The sequence below is a fragment of the Stenella coeruleoalba genome (assembly GCF_951394435.1).
Source record: "Stenella coeruleoalba genome assembly, chromosome: 14".
NCBI lineage: Eukaryota > Metazoa > Chordata > Mammalia > Artiodactyla > Delphinidae > Stenella > Stenella coeruleoalba.
In genome coordinates, this window is record NC_137160.1 from 77,206,693 (window position 1) to 77,223,811 (window position 17,119).

Consider the following 17,119-nt stretch of genomic DNA (forward strand, 5'->3'; position numbering starts at 1 on the left):
TGCTGCCAAATGGAAATTTCAACTAGCACAGGAAATTCGAGTAATTGCGGGTATACATGTGACTATGTTTCAAGCATCTTTGGAGAGGACAGATCAACTTTGTCTTTGAAAAATGCCATTTTAAAATTATATAACTAACAAAGCAATAACTTGCTATCTTAAATATTTACAAAGTAGATTGAACCAAAAGGCTATTTTTAAAAGAAAAGAAAAAGAGATGTATACTGACACTAAAAAAGTCTATCAAAGATTTCCTTGAAAATGTTTGCCTAAATTGTATACTAACTCATTTTATCATGTAGTCTATAGACATGATATTTAAAGAGGTTAGTAATTAATTAAGGATTTTAGGGTGAGAAAGCTCAATGAAAGCTTTTGGTCAATTTAATTTTATAGTAAAACATGCGGTTACCAGTGAGAGCCTCGGCCAAGCAATCTTAGCTAATCATTTCTATGTAGCAATAATGAACTTTAGTATTGGGCTGGCAATTTATAACACATGTAGGATAGCCAAGGTCATCCAATCCATGACATATTCGTAAGTTAACAAGGTTCTGACATACAAATATCATTAAGCACTTTAATCCAATAAATAGTACTCTTCCAAAGCCCCTGTTCTATCAATACATGACACAAGCTTTTTTCCAACTGTCCAAACTACTTGCTATCTACAAACTAATAAAAATAATTTACGGAAAATTTATGGAAAATAATTGAATAAACTTATTCAATTACTTTTAATAAAACCTTTAAAATTAAACTATAAAAAATAAGCAACTACCCCCAAAAAAGTGAAGAAAATTATATCACTGTCTTTTTAATATGCAGTTAAAAAGAAATCAATGCACCAAGAAAATCTTTCAAATGTGGTCGTATATCTTCTTTAAAACAGTATTCTATAACAGCATGTTTTCTTTCCTATGTGATCCAGAATACTAGAAGGAGTTCATAGTATGCAGTGGTGCTAGACTGATAATCTTTATACAAACTTCTCTTGCACTCACATTCATTTACTAATTAATTTATCCCATAAATGTGTCAGGAATTATGCTGGTCCTGCAATCACAATAATGGGCAAAGCCAGATGCAGGTCTTGCCCCCAGTGCAGTTTACAGCCTATAGGGAGCTTCCCATCTAATCCTATCCAAAAACTCTCAAAACCACCAAACTACCTGTAAGTCCAAACTCCTCAGCCTAGTATTTAAGCTCCATCACCAGCAGGCACAAATATGCAGTTTCAATCAACTGTAACTCTTCCTCAACAGATATTCCAAACTTTCCTACTCTGTGTCTTTGCACATGCAACTTCATACAAATGAAATGTTCTTGCCCTAACATACCCATATATCCAAATACCCAAATTCTACCCATTCTTTAAGGCTCAGCTTAAGAATTAACTGTTCCTCAAAGCTCTGTCTCCTTCCAAATAACTCCAATAATACTGTGTGCCCCTCTTAGGACATTTGTAATAACGCTCTAGGTACGTATGCTATCTCCCCTATTAGACTGTCAGCTTCTGAAAAACAGAGCATGTTTCTGATTCATTCTGTATTCTGTACAGCACCTAAAACAATATAGGCTCAATAAATATCTTTTGGATAAATACACGATGGTAATTCTAAATATTAAAGATCATTAAAGAGTGATAACAATTTATAAGGCTCAAAGAATGTTTATAAGGGCTTCCCTGGTGGTGCAGTGGTTGAGAGTCCGCCTGCCGATGCAGGGGACACGGGTTCGTGCTCCGGTCCGGGAAGATCCCACATGCCGCGGAGCAGCTGGGCCCGTGAGCCATGGCTGCTGGGCCTGCGCTTCCGGAGCCTGTGCTCCGCAGAGGGAGGGGCCACGGCAGTGAGAGGCCCACGTACCGCAAAAAAAAAAAGAATGTTTTTAAAACATCCTTTCACACATTATTTTATTGCTGTTACAGAATATTATAAATTTAAATGTGTGGGCAACTGAGCTGAATCAGCACTCCAGGACATCCTAGGAAAATGTTTTTGCCCCCTGAGTATAGTCTACCTCATTGTCCCAATCATACTGTGAATCAAACTGATAGTGACGGCTCTGGCAAACTGAGTTGTGGTTAACGAAACCTTTACGGTAACAGTGGGGATAACTGCCCCAGCCCCAGATTTGCTACTGGAACCAAGGGCCCCTCCTTGTTACACTCTTTATGAAACCAATAAATGGCATGATAAATTCTTCCATAACAGTCATTGCCAACAAATGTTATTTCCTCCCTAAACAGAGTTGTATGCAATTTGTCCAAGGATGCCAAGGCAGGCGTCCTTTCCATTATTAATATCTACTAGGCTACTTTTAAAGTAAGTTAAAAATATACTGCCTGAAACTGAAATGAATCTAAATTTTTCCTTTAGACTAAATATATTTCAATGTGAATAACATGCCCTCTTATAAAGAGCAAACATCAAAACTGCTTAGCATTTAAACAAGCGCAAGATTACCAGTGAAAAAATAAAATAATCTTAATGAAGAGACCTCATCTTGATGATGTTCATACTTTCCTTCTTCAGACAGTCACTCCACAAATATTTACTTATTTCCTACTGATGGCAGAGTATAATAAACCTTCAAGAAGATGAGCAAAAAGTCTCACCTCCCCCCAAGGCTAGTAAAGCCATAAATAAAACTAGTTTTTTTAATGAAATATATTTTGCATATGACATTGTATTAAATGAGAAAGATTTTTTTTTTTTTTAAGGGCCTCTCACTGCTGCAGTCTCTCCCATTGCAGAGCACAGGCTCCGGACACGCAGGCTCAGCGGCCATGGCTCACGGGCCCAGCCGCTCCGTGGCATGTGGGATCCTCCCGGACTGGGGCACGAACCCGTGTCCCCTGCACTGGCAGGCGGACTCTCAACCACTGCGCCACCAGGGAAGCCCCCAAAGTGTAATTTTTTTTACCAACTCTTTAACTTTCAGATCATTAGAACATAAGCCCTTTACATGCTATTTCACTACAATCTCTGTATAAATGGTTCATTTTTCATAGAAAAAAACTAATTACATGGTTCAGCAAGTTGCCTGTGGTGACACATCGATTTTATTTACATTCAAAAGTTAGACTTTAGGGCTTCCCTGGTGGCGCAGTGGTTGAGAGTCCGCCTGCCGATGCAGGGGACACAGGTTCGTACCCCAGTCTGGGAAGATCCCACGTGCCGCGGAGCAGCTGGGCCCGTGAGCCATGGCCACTGAGCCTGCGCATCCGGAGCCTGTGCTCCACAACGGGAGAGGCCCGCATACCGCAAAAAAAAAAAAAGAAGTTAAGACTTTAGCTTATTCTCTCAATTTCAAGCACATTTAGCTTAATAATTCTCTCTAATCCATTAGATCTTTTCCTATTCTTCATATGAAAGAATTCTGAAGTGATTATGATCTTAACCATAATTTTATAATATAAATTTACTGCTTACCAAAGTCTTAATAAGTATTTTACTTTCTCTTTTAAGGATAAAATGTATAATTTTCTATTAAATCTAATATTTTAGTAATTATACAGTAGAATCATTTGGATAATCATACAATGAAAGCTATTACCATTTTATAGTTTGTTAGCAAACTAATTCTTTCAAAACTGAACACTGAAAACAAGGAATAACTTACTTCATAACTACTTAGAACTAGCTACCATTTACCACTGGGTCCATGTTTTCCCTCAAAGTGCTTGTTTCTCTTGAAACACAAATGTATTTTTCTATTGAATATTATTCTCCACAAAGTAACAGCAAATATGAAAATTAAAATAAAATTTACTTTTCAGGTACATGGTGTTAACAATCTCAAGAATTATTAATGCCATGTGATGAAATCTTCATATAAATGTTGATACATAAAATACTACAAATATAGAATGCTGTAGAATGATATAATTCACCTGTTTTCAAAATCATCAGATTTGTATACTTGAAGAATAAATAAATGCAAACAATGTAAAAAAGTCTTTTTCAAGCTAGTCAGAGATTAATTTTCATGAATCATAAATGGACCATCAATATGAAAAAAACATAAAAACAGAGTAGGAAGTCAGGGATCAGATTTTCTCTTTAGAAAAAATTTTCAAGCTGAATGACATTTTACCTAAAGATAATTTCATTCCTGTTAATTTTATATGTAAAGGGGCCATTATTTTCACAGAAAGCAATTGTTTTTCATTTCAAATGAGAATAAACCCATTCACAGTGCTGACTAAAATTCATTTCATTTAGTCAAAGATAACCAGAAATCACCAAAAATCAACTGAAAATTCACAGACTATAACATACACATACATGGTAATACATTCGTGGATACTTTATTGTCTACGATTTTAGAAAATTCAATGTCAATACTTCTCTTCTTAGTATGCTAAGCAATAAGTGGCTATTAATTTTCAAAGTTTGGCTTTACCATCATAGTTTGCCTTTGCTACATTCTGAATGTTTTTCTTCATATCTCCTCTCCTCTGCCCACCCCCCTTCTTTATTATGACTTAAGAATAGTGTTCATCTGAACTTTTAACTACTTTTGTAAAAGCATATGATTCAAGAAGTTTTCTGGGGGCTTCCCTGGTGGCGCAGTGGTTAAGAATCCGCCTGCCAATGCAGGAGACGTGGGTTCGAGTCCTGGTCCGGGAAGATCCCATATGCCGCGGAACAACTAAGCTTGTGTGCCACAACTACTGAGCCTGCACTCTAGAGCCCGCGAGCCACAACTACTGAGCCCGTGTGCCACAACTACTGAAGCCTGCACGCCTAGAGCCCATGCTCCACAACAAGAGAAGCCACCACAATGAGAAGCCCATGCACCACAACGAAGAGTAGCCCCCGCTCCCCGCAACCAGAGAAGAAGCCCACGTGCAGCAACGAAGACCCAACACAGCCAAAAATAAAATAAATAAAATAAAATTAATTAATTTTAAAAAAGTTTTCTGTTATTTTTAAACAGGCTCAAAGTTAGGTTTTTCCTCAAGCCAGAGTGAAAAGTTATTGGGGAAATAATAATCAGAGTCTCAAAGTTTTGCCCCAAATTTATTTAACAGTTACAAAAGTAAAAAGGTATGTTTACACTGGAGAAATCTGACAGACACTACCATAACCAAGCAATCGAACTTAGCAGGATCAATACTGGGACAAATTGACATGATGTGCCTACAGTGTGATGCCACAAGAAGTACACATCACCTACTCAATATTCTTACCAAAAATGTTTAACCTGAATCTCACCATGAGGAAACAATTAGACAAATTTAGAATATGGAACATTTGACAGGACAACTTCTCCCTTCAAATAACATCCATATCATTGAAGGATCATCCCCCGCAGAAAACGACAACTTAGGGAATGTTCTAAATTAGGGGAGACTAAAGAGAGGAAACATCTAAATGCAACATGTGATTTCTGATTGGATACCAGATTGGGGAGAGGAGGCTATAAAAGGCATTATTGGGAAAAGACTCAGAATGTAGACTGAAAAGTTGAGAATTTAATTATATCAATGTTAAATTTCTTGAGTATGATTACATTATGGTTATGTTTAAAAAAAAAAAAAAAGTCCCATATTCTTAAAGGAGTTACAAGCAAAAGTATTCAGGGGTAAAGATTCATGAACTCTGTAAATTACCCTCAGATGGTTTAGCCAGAATAAAAGGTATATATATATATGTTTATATATATATATATTTATATATATATATATATTTACACACATATGTATGTGTGTAAATATTTTTCAAAATAAAAAGTTGAGGGGAGGGAGTTAGATCCTTCCTTGGAGATATCTAAACAAAGGTTACATCAATCCCATCATTTGAGATTACAGATTATAATCTATATATGCAGATTATAATAATAGCAAACTGGCTCTCCACTCTCTTCTTTCAGCCCTTCTCCATCCCTACAAAATGTCCACTTCTTCCAGAGGCTTGCAATCAGTTCAGTGGTATAAAAAACAGTATGAGAGTGTGTTAAATTATCTTACACTGGTAAATGTCAGAAAGCCAGATCCATTTTTCCTAGCTCTCTAATGTCTAATGCTGTTTTTGCAATGGCCCACAGCTCCTGGCATAGGTGACAGTACACTGAAAAATGGAAAAGGCAATACTTATGACTAATACAACAACAAAGTGCTAATAACTGCCAATCTGCCTCTACAATGATAATAAAGCCAACTCTTAAGATTTCTAATACTCATAATGGGACAGTCATCTAATACTCATAGTGGGACAATCATAGAGGTGGACAGATATATTCCCATTACAATTTACATGTCTATTTGTGATCATCAAAAGGAAAGAGCAGAGCACAGATAAGTTAAATTTTTAAATTACAGACAGTAGGTATTTACAGCTAAATTTCTTTATAGAACATATACCAAAAACTGGATGTTTATATCTCACTGGGAGTTAAAAACAGAAGTAATAATGCCTTATTTTAACTAGGTTTCAATCTCCTCACATTACCAAATCATTAAAAATTTTAAGTGTATTCATTGTAAGTCAACCTTCTGAGAGTACAAACTGTGCTATGTTATAATCATTTAAGATAAGTTTCATTCATTTATTCAACAAATGTTATTAAGCACACATACTACTAATCTGTATACAATACTTCTTCTGGGCCAGGGACTCTTAATGCTTTGGGTCAAGCCATCTCCAACCCCTAGAAGTCTGTGCTTGCTGTCTGTACCATTCTGGGGTTTCAAGATTGCACGTCTTTCACACTACTGACTAACAGGCAATGAAATGGCCAAAAGATTGTGTTTGTCAAATTATTTTGTTTGGTAGATTAGGAGAAGTCAATTTAGCATACTGTATTATTCTCTAAAATTCAAATTAAAAATGTGGGGAAGAATTTAATCAAGCAAAAAGAGCAAAGTTAGGGCTTCCCTGGTGGCGCAGTGGTTGAGAGTCCGCCTGCCGATGCAGGGGACGCGGGTTCGTGCCCCAGTCCGGGAAGATCCCACATGCCACGGAGCGGCTGGGCCCGTGAGCCATGGCCACTGAGTCTGCGCGTCCGGAGCCTGTGCTCCGCAACAGGAGAAGCCACAACAGTGAGAGGCCCACGTACCGCAAAAAAAAAAAAAAAAAAAGAGCAAAGTTATAATAAAATAAAATTGGCAAAGACTATCAATATAAAGTTCAGTATATAGTCACAGGTATTTTTTAACTAAATCTATATCCTAAACAGAATGCTTAAGTTCATAGGTCAACTTAGAATAATTTATTAAAATAGTATGGTCTTCCTGTCCATATTCATCTTATGTATAATCTAATTGTATCTCTTTCCTGATCAGAAACCTCTAACAATTCCTCAAAATCTATCAGATTAAGTCATTGCTTCAGTGTAGTCCACACTATGGCCCACCTCCCCAGTCTTTCAGTTTCCCCCAACTAGCTCACTCACACACTATGTTCTGGGCAAACATGCCCTTCCCACAATTCATTCACTGCCATCAGGCCCTTTTATAGAAGCTACTTCCTCTGACTAGGACAAGTTCCGTCCCAATCTAGGTAACATATGTATCCTGTAAGACTCACCTCAAGCCTCACCAACTCTGAGCTTCACCACTATCTCCCTATTCTTTTCCCTTGAGGTTGAATCTGATACTTCTGCAAGATCCCTAACTTAATCAGTTGCTGCTTACTCCACTGTATCATAATTATGGAGTCATTCAGCTACCTCCCCAGTAAGACTATGAGCTCCTTAAGGATAAGGACTCATTTTACATATCCAGGACTGCATCACAGCTCTTGCCTAATAAAGGCTGAGTAAACAGACCAGAAACCAAGAAGGCTTCTCACTAGGGCTCACAGTGTTCTTGCTGTAAGTTTACAGAACACTTATTTATGCATTAGTCCTGGAATTGAATGTCTGTTCATGTGGAAAGTAGTCAATCTACTATATTTCTCTCATATACTTACAGTGTTCTCTGCATTATACATATTTGTGTGCTTGTCTTATACCCTTTCTAGACTATAACTTATCAAAGGCAGAGATTCCATCAAACCCCTATAATTGGACCTGCTGATACAGGTACTTATGGATGGACACAAGGAAGGAAATATGCATATATTCAGTGTTCAGCCAGTGCCCTTCAATACCACTATGCAGAGAAGGCAGTTAAGTTACTAATCTACTTTACAGGGATCCAACAGAGTCAAATCTTAAAGTTCTGACCTCTTTATAACATAATTTAAGGTTTGTTGTGAAACTCCATTTACAGCCTAAATCTAGACAAATTTCCTATGAGCAGGGGTATCTTCCCTCCTCTCTAATATTTTATTATTCCCAGTTATTCCACCAGACATTAACAAACTCAAAAATGATTACTTCAACCTAAAAGTATACAGTGAAAACTAATATTTGACAAACATTAGCAAATACTGAATGTTATACAGAATGGACCAATTGCCAAAATGTTTTAATTTTGATGTTTGAGTAATTGCTGGCATTGTAGTAGAAGCAGCAAGAGTTACAATTATAGATTACCGTTCTCTGTGCTGTTCTAAGTACTTTAACTTTTCTTTTATCCTTATAACCCAATTTAGAGTGAGGAAACTGAAGCACAGATAAGTTAAATAACTTGACCAAGGATACAGAGCTAGCAAGTCAACGAGCAGGGATTCAAATCCAAGCCTCTGAACCACTATGCCATACAATATAAATAGCAATTCCCCAAACAAGAGCCCAAAAGTGTTTATCCAAGTGACAGGAACAGGTTATAAATGTGTCTTGGTCTTCTCACAGGCTATTTCACAGGTATTCAAAGCATTTAAACAAAAAGTCTAGTATAAAACTGCGTGTATCCCACAGGCTTATTCTCTTTCTGTAGGGATTACTTTACACATTTAAATCCAAGATGGTGCTTTGTGCGGTTTCTTAATAGTATGCTATTCGGGCTACACTGTAAAAACAAAGGGAAATGCCTAATAACATAACTAAAAAGTATTTTAAAGAACAGTAAAATGTCCCTAAAAAAGAGAATGCTACAAATAATAGTACCATCATCTTAACATTAAAGGATTCTGATAAAATTTATTTTAGCCAAAATGAAATGACTCATATATACTAGAGAATGAAATAGATTGCAAAATATCCTCAATGTGTAAGACTACCAATTAAAATATTCCCCTGGTATCCTTTTTTCATGATTGCTCTGCCTGTCATATTCTCCCTCACTTGAAACAAAGTTGTCTTTATGCCACTCATTTTTCTAATTAAGTTTCAAATATTTTCTAATATTAGGTTGAAACACAAAACTATCCTTTACAACCACTTTTACCTACAGAAAAGATCATTTGCTTCAATCTAATAACTTTCACAAATTCAACAAATTAAAAAGGGTAGATGTACTTAACAAAGTTATGATTGTTCCATCACTGTAATACTTCCCTGGGGACACGCAAAAAAATAAACAGTTTACACCGTTTTCAGACTCAAAAGGGAAGAAAATTAAAAAGTAATCATTATGAGGCAAAAACATTCACAAGATACTGTTAAGTGAGAAGGCCTGAGTTACAAAACAGTACAATACCACTTTCATTTATACACAGAAACACCAAATATTAAAACTCTGCTTTGGACTTTAGGATTTTTGTTTCTTTGTTCTCTTCCTTTAGTGGTTCTACTTTCCTAATTTTCTAATTAAAATGCAGTATTTCTGTAATTTATAAAAACAATTTAAAAGAAGTTAATCTTTGCTTAATTCTTTACCATGAAAACAATACACTAACGAATCTACATATGCAATCTAAAACAGCTATAAAATATTTAAACAGTCTACATCTTTTTGTTAACTCAGTAACAAAATCTATGAGAAATAACACAATAACTTAATAAGTTATTTCTAAAAACACTGATCCTGTGCTTTGTTGGTATGGAAAAATAACTTTATACATCAATTAAATAAGCGTAAATAACCGTAGGGTTTGGTTTCATCATCACTGTAAAATGATGATTTGTGTTGCCAACAAATAAAGACCAGACCAAAAAGTTAAAACATAAGGGATCAATAGGGAATAGAAAAATGGAAGGAGATTAAGAGTCAGAAACAATCACACAAAATGAAACTTAGTAAAACAAACAAAAATGCTATATTCCTCTACCACATGTATAAAAAATTTTTTAAAGAACAAAAAGATATGTTTTGATACTTAAATGGACAAATATAAATGTTATAAGTATCTTTCAGGAGGTATTTTATTTTTAAAATTCTGATAACCAGAAACCAGATGTTTAAAACTAATTTTTACCTGAGTTCACTGCTAACTACATGAAATAAGCTTCGAGATGCATATAATTCTGAGATATTGTTGACTAACCAGCTAAGTAAGCAATCTTACCCAGAAGAGATTCTTATATTTATAAACCAAATACGCTAAAAACTATAGGAGAAAGGTTTGAGTTGAACAAATGGGCCATAAAGTAAACAGCTCAGTTAGTCCACTGTGGTTTACTGCCCTCTGGCTGTTGTGGCAGGAGATATCACAGATCAAAAATGGCTGTAAAGAAAAGCTAGGAAGGTGTCAGGCAGAAGTTGGCAGGAAATCCTTTAGGCAAATTTCAACGCTTTGGAATAGATCCTCAAATACATTAAAGTTAGTTTCAATCCTTCTTTTAAAAACAATATGAAGTAACACAACATTTCAAACACCATCTGAAATTTTTCAACCACAAATTAATAAAATACAGAGTAATTTAGACACAATAAAAGCTGGCTCAAGGAGACTAAGTCAAAAAGAGTTAATGCCCTACCCTAACTAAAGATCAGAATTAGTCCTGATTTAGAAAAATTCTTTAGCATACTAGATAGAAAGATTTAGGTGAAGAGGTGGAAAGTTTTACTAGAAATTCAAAGAATATCGATAAAATTTCCTCTGGTTATAAATCTGTGGTAAATACAAAAAGTAGCTCAGAATAATGAAACTCTTACATTAGTTCAAAATTTCCAGATATCAGATGTAATCTGAAGCTAAAAATTAGACAGCATTGGAGCAAATATTTCTTGGAATCACCTAATTACATAAAAAGCAGGAACAAAACACAGGAAAACTTGCTATGCCAAAATCGGAGTAGGTTCTTTACATAAATCTTTCTTCAAAATATTATCCAATGTCATCTCATAACTTTGTCCAACAAGGCTTGCACTAAATTTCTATTATCACTTTACAATTTTCCACCAGAGTTCATCTGGCAATAAACCATAACAGCAACAGTCCAAAAAAAACCAATTCTGTTCATTTCACTGACTTGCTAATTACTCACATTTCACTATCATTTTAAAACAATGGATTTTAGCACGTTTCACTATCATTTTAAAACAATGGATTTTAGCCTCAATCCCAACCCTAACACCCAGGGGACACTATACTTTCCTTTAATAGGAGTGGCTCACAAGGTTCTGATTCCCAGCATGACTGAGAACAAACAAGAAAATTTGAAAAAAACGGGGGGTGGGAAGAAGAGGGGTGAGAGTAAGGATGTTCCTTTGACACACAGCCCATTAAACACTCGGATTTTTCTTCTCAGCAAGTCTTAATAACCTCTTCAGAATTTACCACTGTTCAAAAATATACAATGCAAATTAATTTTTAAGAAAAAACAAAAAACTTACCCTGTAGTTCATGATGTATTACACCCACTAAGTTGGGTTCATCTCCCCACCAGAATATCCATAACTCTTTGCAATCTGGTTTGACATCACGACGCCATACACACAGCAAGTTGGCTTGCAGACAGCGGATGAAACTTAACAGGATTGGATCATCTTGGGCTGGGGCTGAAATTATGGGTCCGCAGTCCCCATGCCCTCCAAAATTGTACCTACGCCATTTGATTCCTGTGAGTTCAGCCTGGAAAAAGTAAAGAAAATTACAACAGTTTTGACTGTTCTTTCTACTGAATACTAAAAACAGGCTTCCATACAGATAAATAAATTTGCTAAAATAAATATTTACAGTATACCTCATATAGTAAGATTTCTTCCACTGAAAAATTTATGTCAACCCTTGATTTTTTTTAAGGGGAAAACAACTCATTTCCTCCTATCAAGATTTCTACATAGCTCTTTATATTAAATACCAAAATACAGCAAAAAGAGTCATTATTTCCTGTTGAACCATTTTTTTAACTGAAATTTACTTGAAAGTCCCTATAAATAAAATTTTCTATATTATTATGACTTATTTAATTCATAAATTATATTTAGAAATGAAGTAAGAGTTTAAAAAATAAGTTTGTAGAACTGAAATAATTTCTTTCGAAGAATTTCCTCAATTTCGTCCCATCCAGAAGCTACAGTTTAAATATTTTTTAATCAGGGAAACAGTATGCAGTACCACAGTGCTTCACTATGAAAGCCAAAATAGCCTGCTAATAAAACTGATGGAAAGTTATCAGCAATTTATTCATGTTATTTAACGTGTAGCACACAGAAAAGCTTTGCTTCTGTAACAATTCCCTAACATAGCTTCGTCTTTTGTTTTTTAAACACATTTTAAAACATGGTAACTTTAAACCAGCTGACAGCTGATCCTCTGTCTTTATTCTGTTACATGTATTTGTATTCTAAAATTTTTAAATCTTAGGTTTAAAAGGAACTAAATTTCAAGGATGTTTCAACACAAACAAAAGTTAAATTCCTTACTTAAATAACTATAAACTACAACTATGTATTCAAAACTGATAGTAAAACTGATTCTGTACCAAACAGTCCATGTGTCCCTTGCATTTAATCCTTACTCACTCACAGTCGCCCCTCCTCACCCTCCCACCACAACCAAGTTAGTAATTTTTGTCAAGAAGTTGTTTTTCAAAAAACAAGTACCACAGGGGAGAAAAATAACTGCATCTTCTACTACCATAACTGAAACAAATTTAAAGTGCTAAAACAATCACTATAATGAACATCTCTAAGAAAAAAATATCAGTTTTCTTCAATCCCCCAAAAAAGCTTCACTTAAAAAATGACTCCAAAAATAATAATATCCAAACTAAAACTGTCTGAAAGTCACTAACTTTTCCTTTCACATTATGAGATATGGAAATCTAATCTTTAATGAATATTCTTCGTAAAAACTGGTATTGGCATCATGTAGGCTTTCCCTTTGTACCACTTGGTTTCCTCCAGCTATAAAAGAACGATCTGGCCGATGAAAAAGTTCAAACAAAGAGTAAACTAATCACACAAGAAATAATTATTCTCCATAATCACATCAGAAATAATTATCAGCATCCTACTTTATGTTCTTCCTGTTTTTCTGTACTTAAACTTTTTGAAGTTAGAATCATACTGCATAGTTTTATATCCTTTTTCACATACTATAAATATTTCTATATATTACTAATTATTATTAAAAACAATTCTTAATATTTTCATACTATTCACTCTTTGAAGAAAACAATTTACTCAGAGGACTTCCGGGAAGATGGCGGAAGAGTAAGACGCGGAGATCGCCTTCCTCCCCACAGATACACCAGAAATACATCTACACGTGGAACAACTCCTACAGAACACCTACTGAATGCTGGCAGAAGACCTCAGACCTCCCAAAAGGCAAGAAACCCCCCACGTACCTGGGTAGGGAAAAAGAAAAAAGAATAAACAGAGACAAAAGGATAGGGACGGGACCGGCACCAGTGGGAAGGAGCTGTGAAGGAGGAAAGGTTTCCACACACTAGGAAGCCCCTTCGCGGGCGGAGACTGCAGGTGGCGGAGGGGGGAAGCTTCGGGGCCGCGGAGGAGAGCACAGCAACAGGGGTGCGGAGGGCAAAGCAGAGAGATTCCTGCACAGAGGATCGGTGCCGACCGGCACTCACCAGCCCGAGAGGCTTGTCTGCTTCCCCGCCAGGGCGGGCGGGGCTGGGAGCTGAGGCTCTGGCTTCGGTCGAAGCGCAGGGAGAGGACTGGGGTTGGCAGCGTGAACACATCCTGCAGGGGGTTAGTGCGCCACGTCTAGCCGGGAGGGAGTCCGGGAAAAGTCTGGACCTGCCGAAGAGGCAAGAGACTTTTTCTTCCCTCTTTGTTTCCTGGTGTGCAAGGAGAGGGGATTAAGAGTGCTGCTTAAAGGAGCTCCAGACACGGGCGCGAGCCGCTGCTAAAAGCGCGGACCCCAGAGACAGGCATGAGACGCTTAGGCTGCTGCTGCCGCCACCAAGAAGCCTGTGTGCGAGCACAGGTCACTATCCACACACCCCTTCCGGGGAGCCTGTGCGGCCCGCCACTGCCAGGGTCCCGGGATCCAGGGACAACACCCCGGGAGAATGCACGGCGCGCCTCAGCCTGGTGCAACGTCATGTTGGCCTCTGCTGCCGCAGGCTCGCCCCACACTCCGTGCCCCTCCCTGCCCCCGGCCTGAGTGAGCCAGAGCCCCCGAATCAGCGGCTCCCTTAACCCCGTCCTGTCTGAGCGAAGAACAGACGCCCTCCGGCGACCTACACACAGAGGCGGGGCCAAATCCAAAACTGAGCCCCTGGGAGCTGTGAGAACAAAGAAGAGAAAGGGAAAATCTCTCCCAGCAGCCTCAGAAGCAGCGGATTAAAGCTCCACAATCAACTTGATGTACCCTGCATCTGTGGAATACCTGAATAGACAACCAATCATCCCAAACTGAGGAGGTGGACTTTGAGAGCAAGCTTTATGATTTTTTCCCCTTTGCCTCTTTTTGTGAGTGTGTATGTATATGCTTCTGTGTGAGATTTTATCTGTATAGCTTTGCTTCCACCATTTGTCCCAGGGTTCTATCCGTCCATTTTTTTGTTTTTTGTTTTCTCTTAATAATTATTTTTTTTATTTTAATAACTTTATTATATTTTATCTTACTTTATTTTATTTTACTTTATCTTCTTTTTTCCTTCCTTCCCTCCTTCCTTCCTCCCTCCCTCCCTCCATTCTTTTCTTTCTTTCTTTCTTTCTTCTACTAATTCTCTTTTTCTACATTTTCTCCCTCTCCTTCTGAGCCTTGTGGATGAAAGCCTATTGGTGCTGCAGCGAGGAGTTAGTGCTGTGCCTCTGAGGTGGGAGAGCCAACTTGAGGACACTGGTCCACAAGAGACCTCCCAGCTCCACATAACATCAAACAGCGAAAATCTCCCAGAGATCTTCATCTCAACACCAGCACCCAGCTTCACTCGACGACCAGCAAGCTACAGTGCTGGACATCCTATGCCAAACAACTAGCAAGACAGGAATACAACCCCACCCATTAGCAGAGAGGCTGCCCCAAATCATAATAAGTCCACAGACACCCCAAAACACACCACCAGACGTGGACCTGCCCACCAGAAAGACAAGATCCAGCCTCATCCACCAGAACACAGGCACTAGTCCCCTCCACCAGGAAGCCTACACAACCCACTGAACCAACCTTAGCCACTGGGGACAGACACCAAAAACAACGGGAACTACGAACCTGCAGCCTGCAAAAAGGAGACCCCAAACACAGTAAGATAAGCAAAATGAGAAGACAGAAAAACACACAGCAGATGAAGGAGCAAGATAAAAACCCACCAGACCTAACAAATGAAGAGGAAATAGGCAGTCTACCTGAAAAAGAATTCAGAATAATGATAGTAAAGATGATCCAAAATCTTGGAAATAGAATAGACAAAATGCAAGAAACATTTAACAAGGACCTAGAAGAACTAAAGATGAAACAATGATGAACAGCACGATAAATGAAATGAAAAATACTCTAGATGGGATCAATAGCAGAATAACAGAGGCAGAAGAATGGATAAGTGACCTGGAAGATAAAATAGTGGAAATAACTACTGCAGAGCAGAATAAAGAATGAAAAGAACTGAAGACAGTCTCAGAGACCTCTGGGACAACATTAAACACACCAACATTCGAATTATAGGGGTTCCAGAAGAAGAAGAGAAAAAGAAAGGGACTGAGAAAATATTTGAAGAGATTATAGTTGAAAACTTCCCTAATATGGGAAAGGAAATAGTTCGTCAAGTCCAGGAAGCACAGAGAGTCCCATACAGGATAAATCCAAGGAGAAATACGCCAAGACACATATTAATCAAACTGTCAAAAATTAAATACAAAGAAAACGTATTAAAAACAGCAAGGGAAAAACAACAAATAACACACAAGGGAATCCCCATAAGGTTAACAGCTGATCTTTCAGCAGAAACTCTGCAAGCCAGAAGGGACTGGCAGGACATATTTAAAGTGATGAAGGAGAAAAACCTGCAACCAAGATTACTCTACCCAGCAAGGATCTCATTCAGATTTGATGGAGAAATTAAAACCTTTACAGACAAGCAAAAGCTGAGAGAGTTCAGCACCACCAAACCAGCTCTACAACAACGGCTAAAGGAACTTCTATAGGCAAAAAACACAAGAGAAGGAAAAGACGTACAATAACGAACCCAAAACAATTAAGAAAATGGGAATAGGAACATACATATTGATAATTACCTTAAATGTAAATGGACTAAATGCTCCCACCAGAAGACACAGATTGGCTGAATGGATACAAAAACAAGAACCATATATTTGCTGTCTACAAGAGACCCACTTCAGACCTAGAGACACATACAGACTGAAAGCAAGGGGATGGAAAAAGATATTTCATGCAAATGGAAACCAAAAGAAAGCTGGAGTAGCAATTCTCATATCAGACAAAACAGACTTTAAAATAAAGACTATCAGAAGAGACAAAGAAGGACACTACATAATGATCAAGGGATCGATCCAAGAAGAAGATATAACAATTGTAAATATTTATGCACCCAACATAGGAGCACCTCAATACATAAGGCAAATACTAACAGCCATAAAAAGGGAAATCGACAGTAACACATTCATAGTAGGGGACTTTAACAGCCCACTTTCACCAATGGACAGATCATCCAAAATGAAAATAAATAAGGAAACACAAGCTTTAAATGATACATTAAACAAGATGGACTTAATTGATATTTATAGGACATTCCAACCAAAAACAACAGAATACACATTTTTCTCTAGTGCTCATGGAACATTCTTCAGGATAGATCATACCTTGGGTCACAAATCAAGCCTTGGTAAATCTAAGAAAACTGAAATTGTACCAAGTATCTATTCCAACCACAGCACTATGAGACTAGACATCAATTACAGGAAAAG

The 17,119-nt window shown here is 37.3% G+C and overlaps 1 protein-coding gene across 4 annotated transcripts in view; it reads right to left on the minus strand.

Moving 5' to 3' along the window:
* The window catches only part of MED13L (mediator complex subunit 13L), a 290,790-nt gene that overhangs the window by 236,370 nt on the left and 37,301 nt on the right, over window positions 1–17,119 (minus strand). For 3 of the 4 annotated variants that reach the window (XM_079942817.1, XM_079942816.1, XM_079942819.1), the window contains exon 2: window positions 11,615–11,852. In XM_079942817.1, coding sequence (XP_079798943.1) covers window positions 11,615–11,852 — 238 coding nt within the window. Of the gene's footprint in view, window positions 1–11,614; window positions 11,853–13,818; window positions 14,186–17,119 lie in introns of those variants that run through there. The other variant, XM_079942818.1, reaches the window with a different exon arrangement.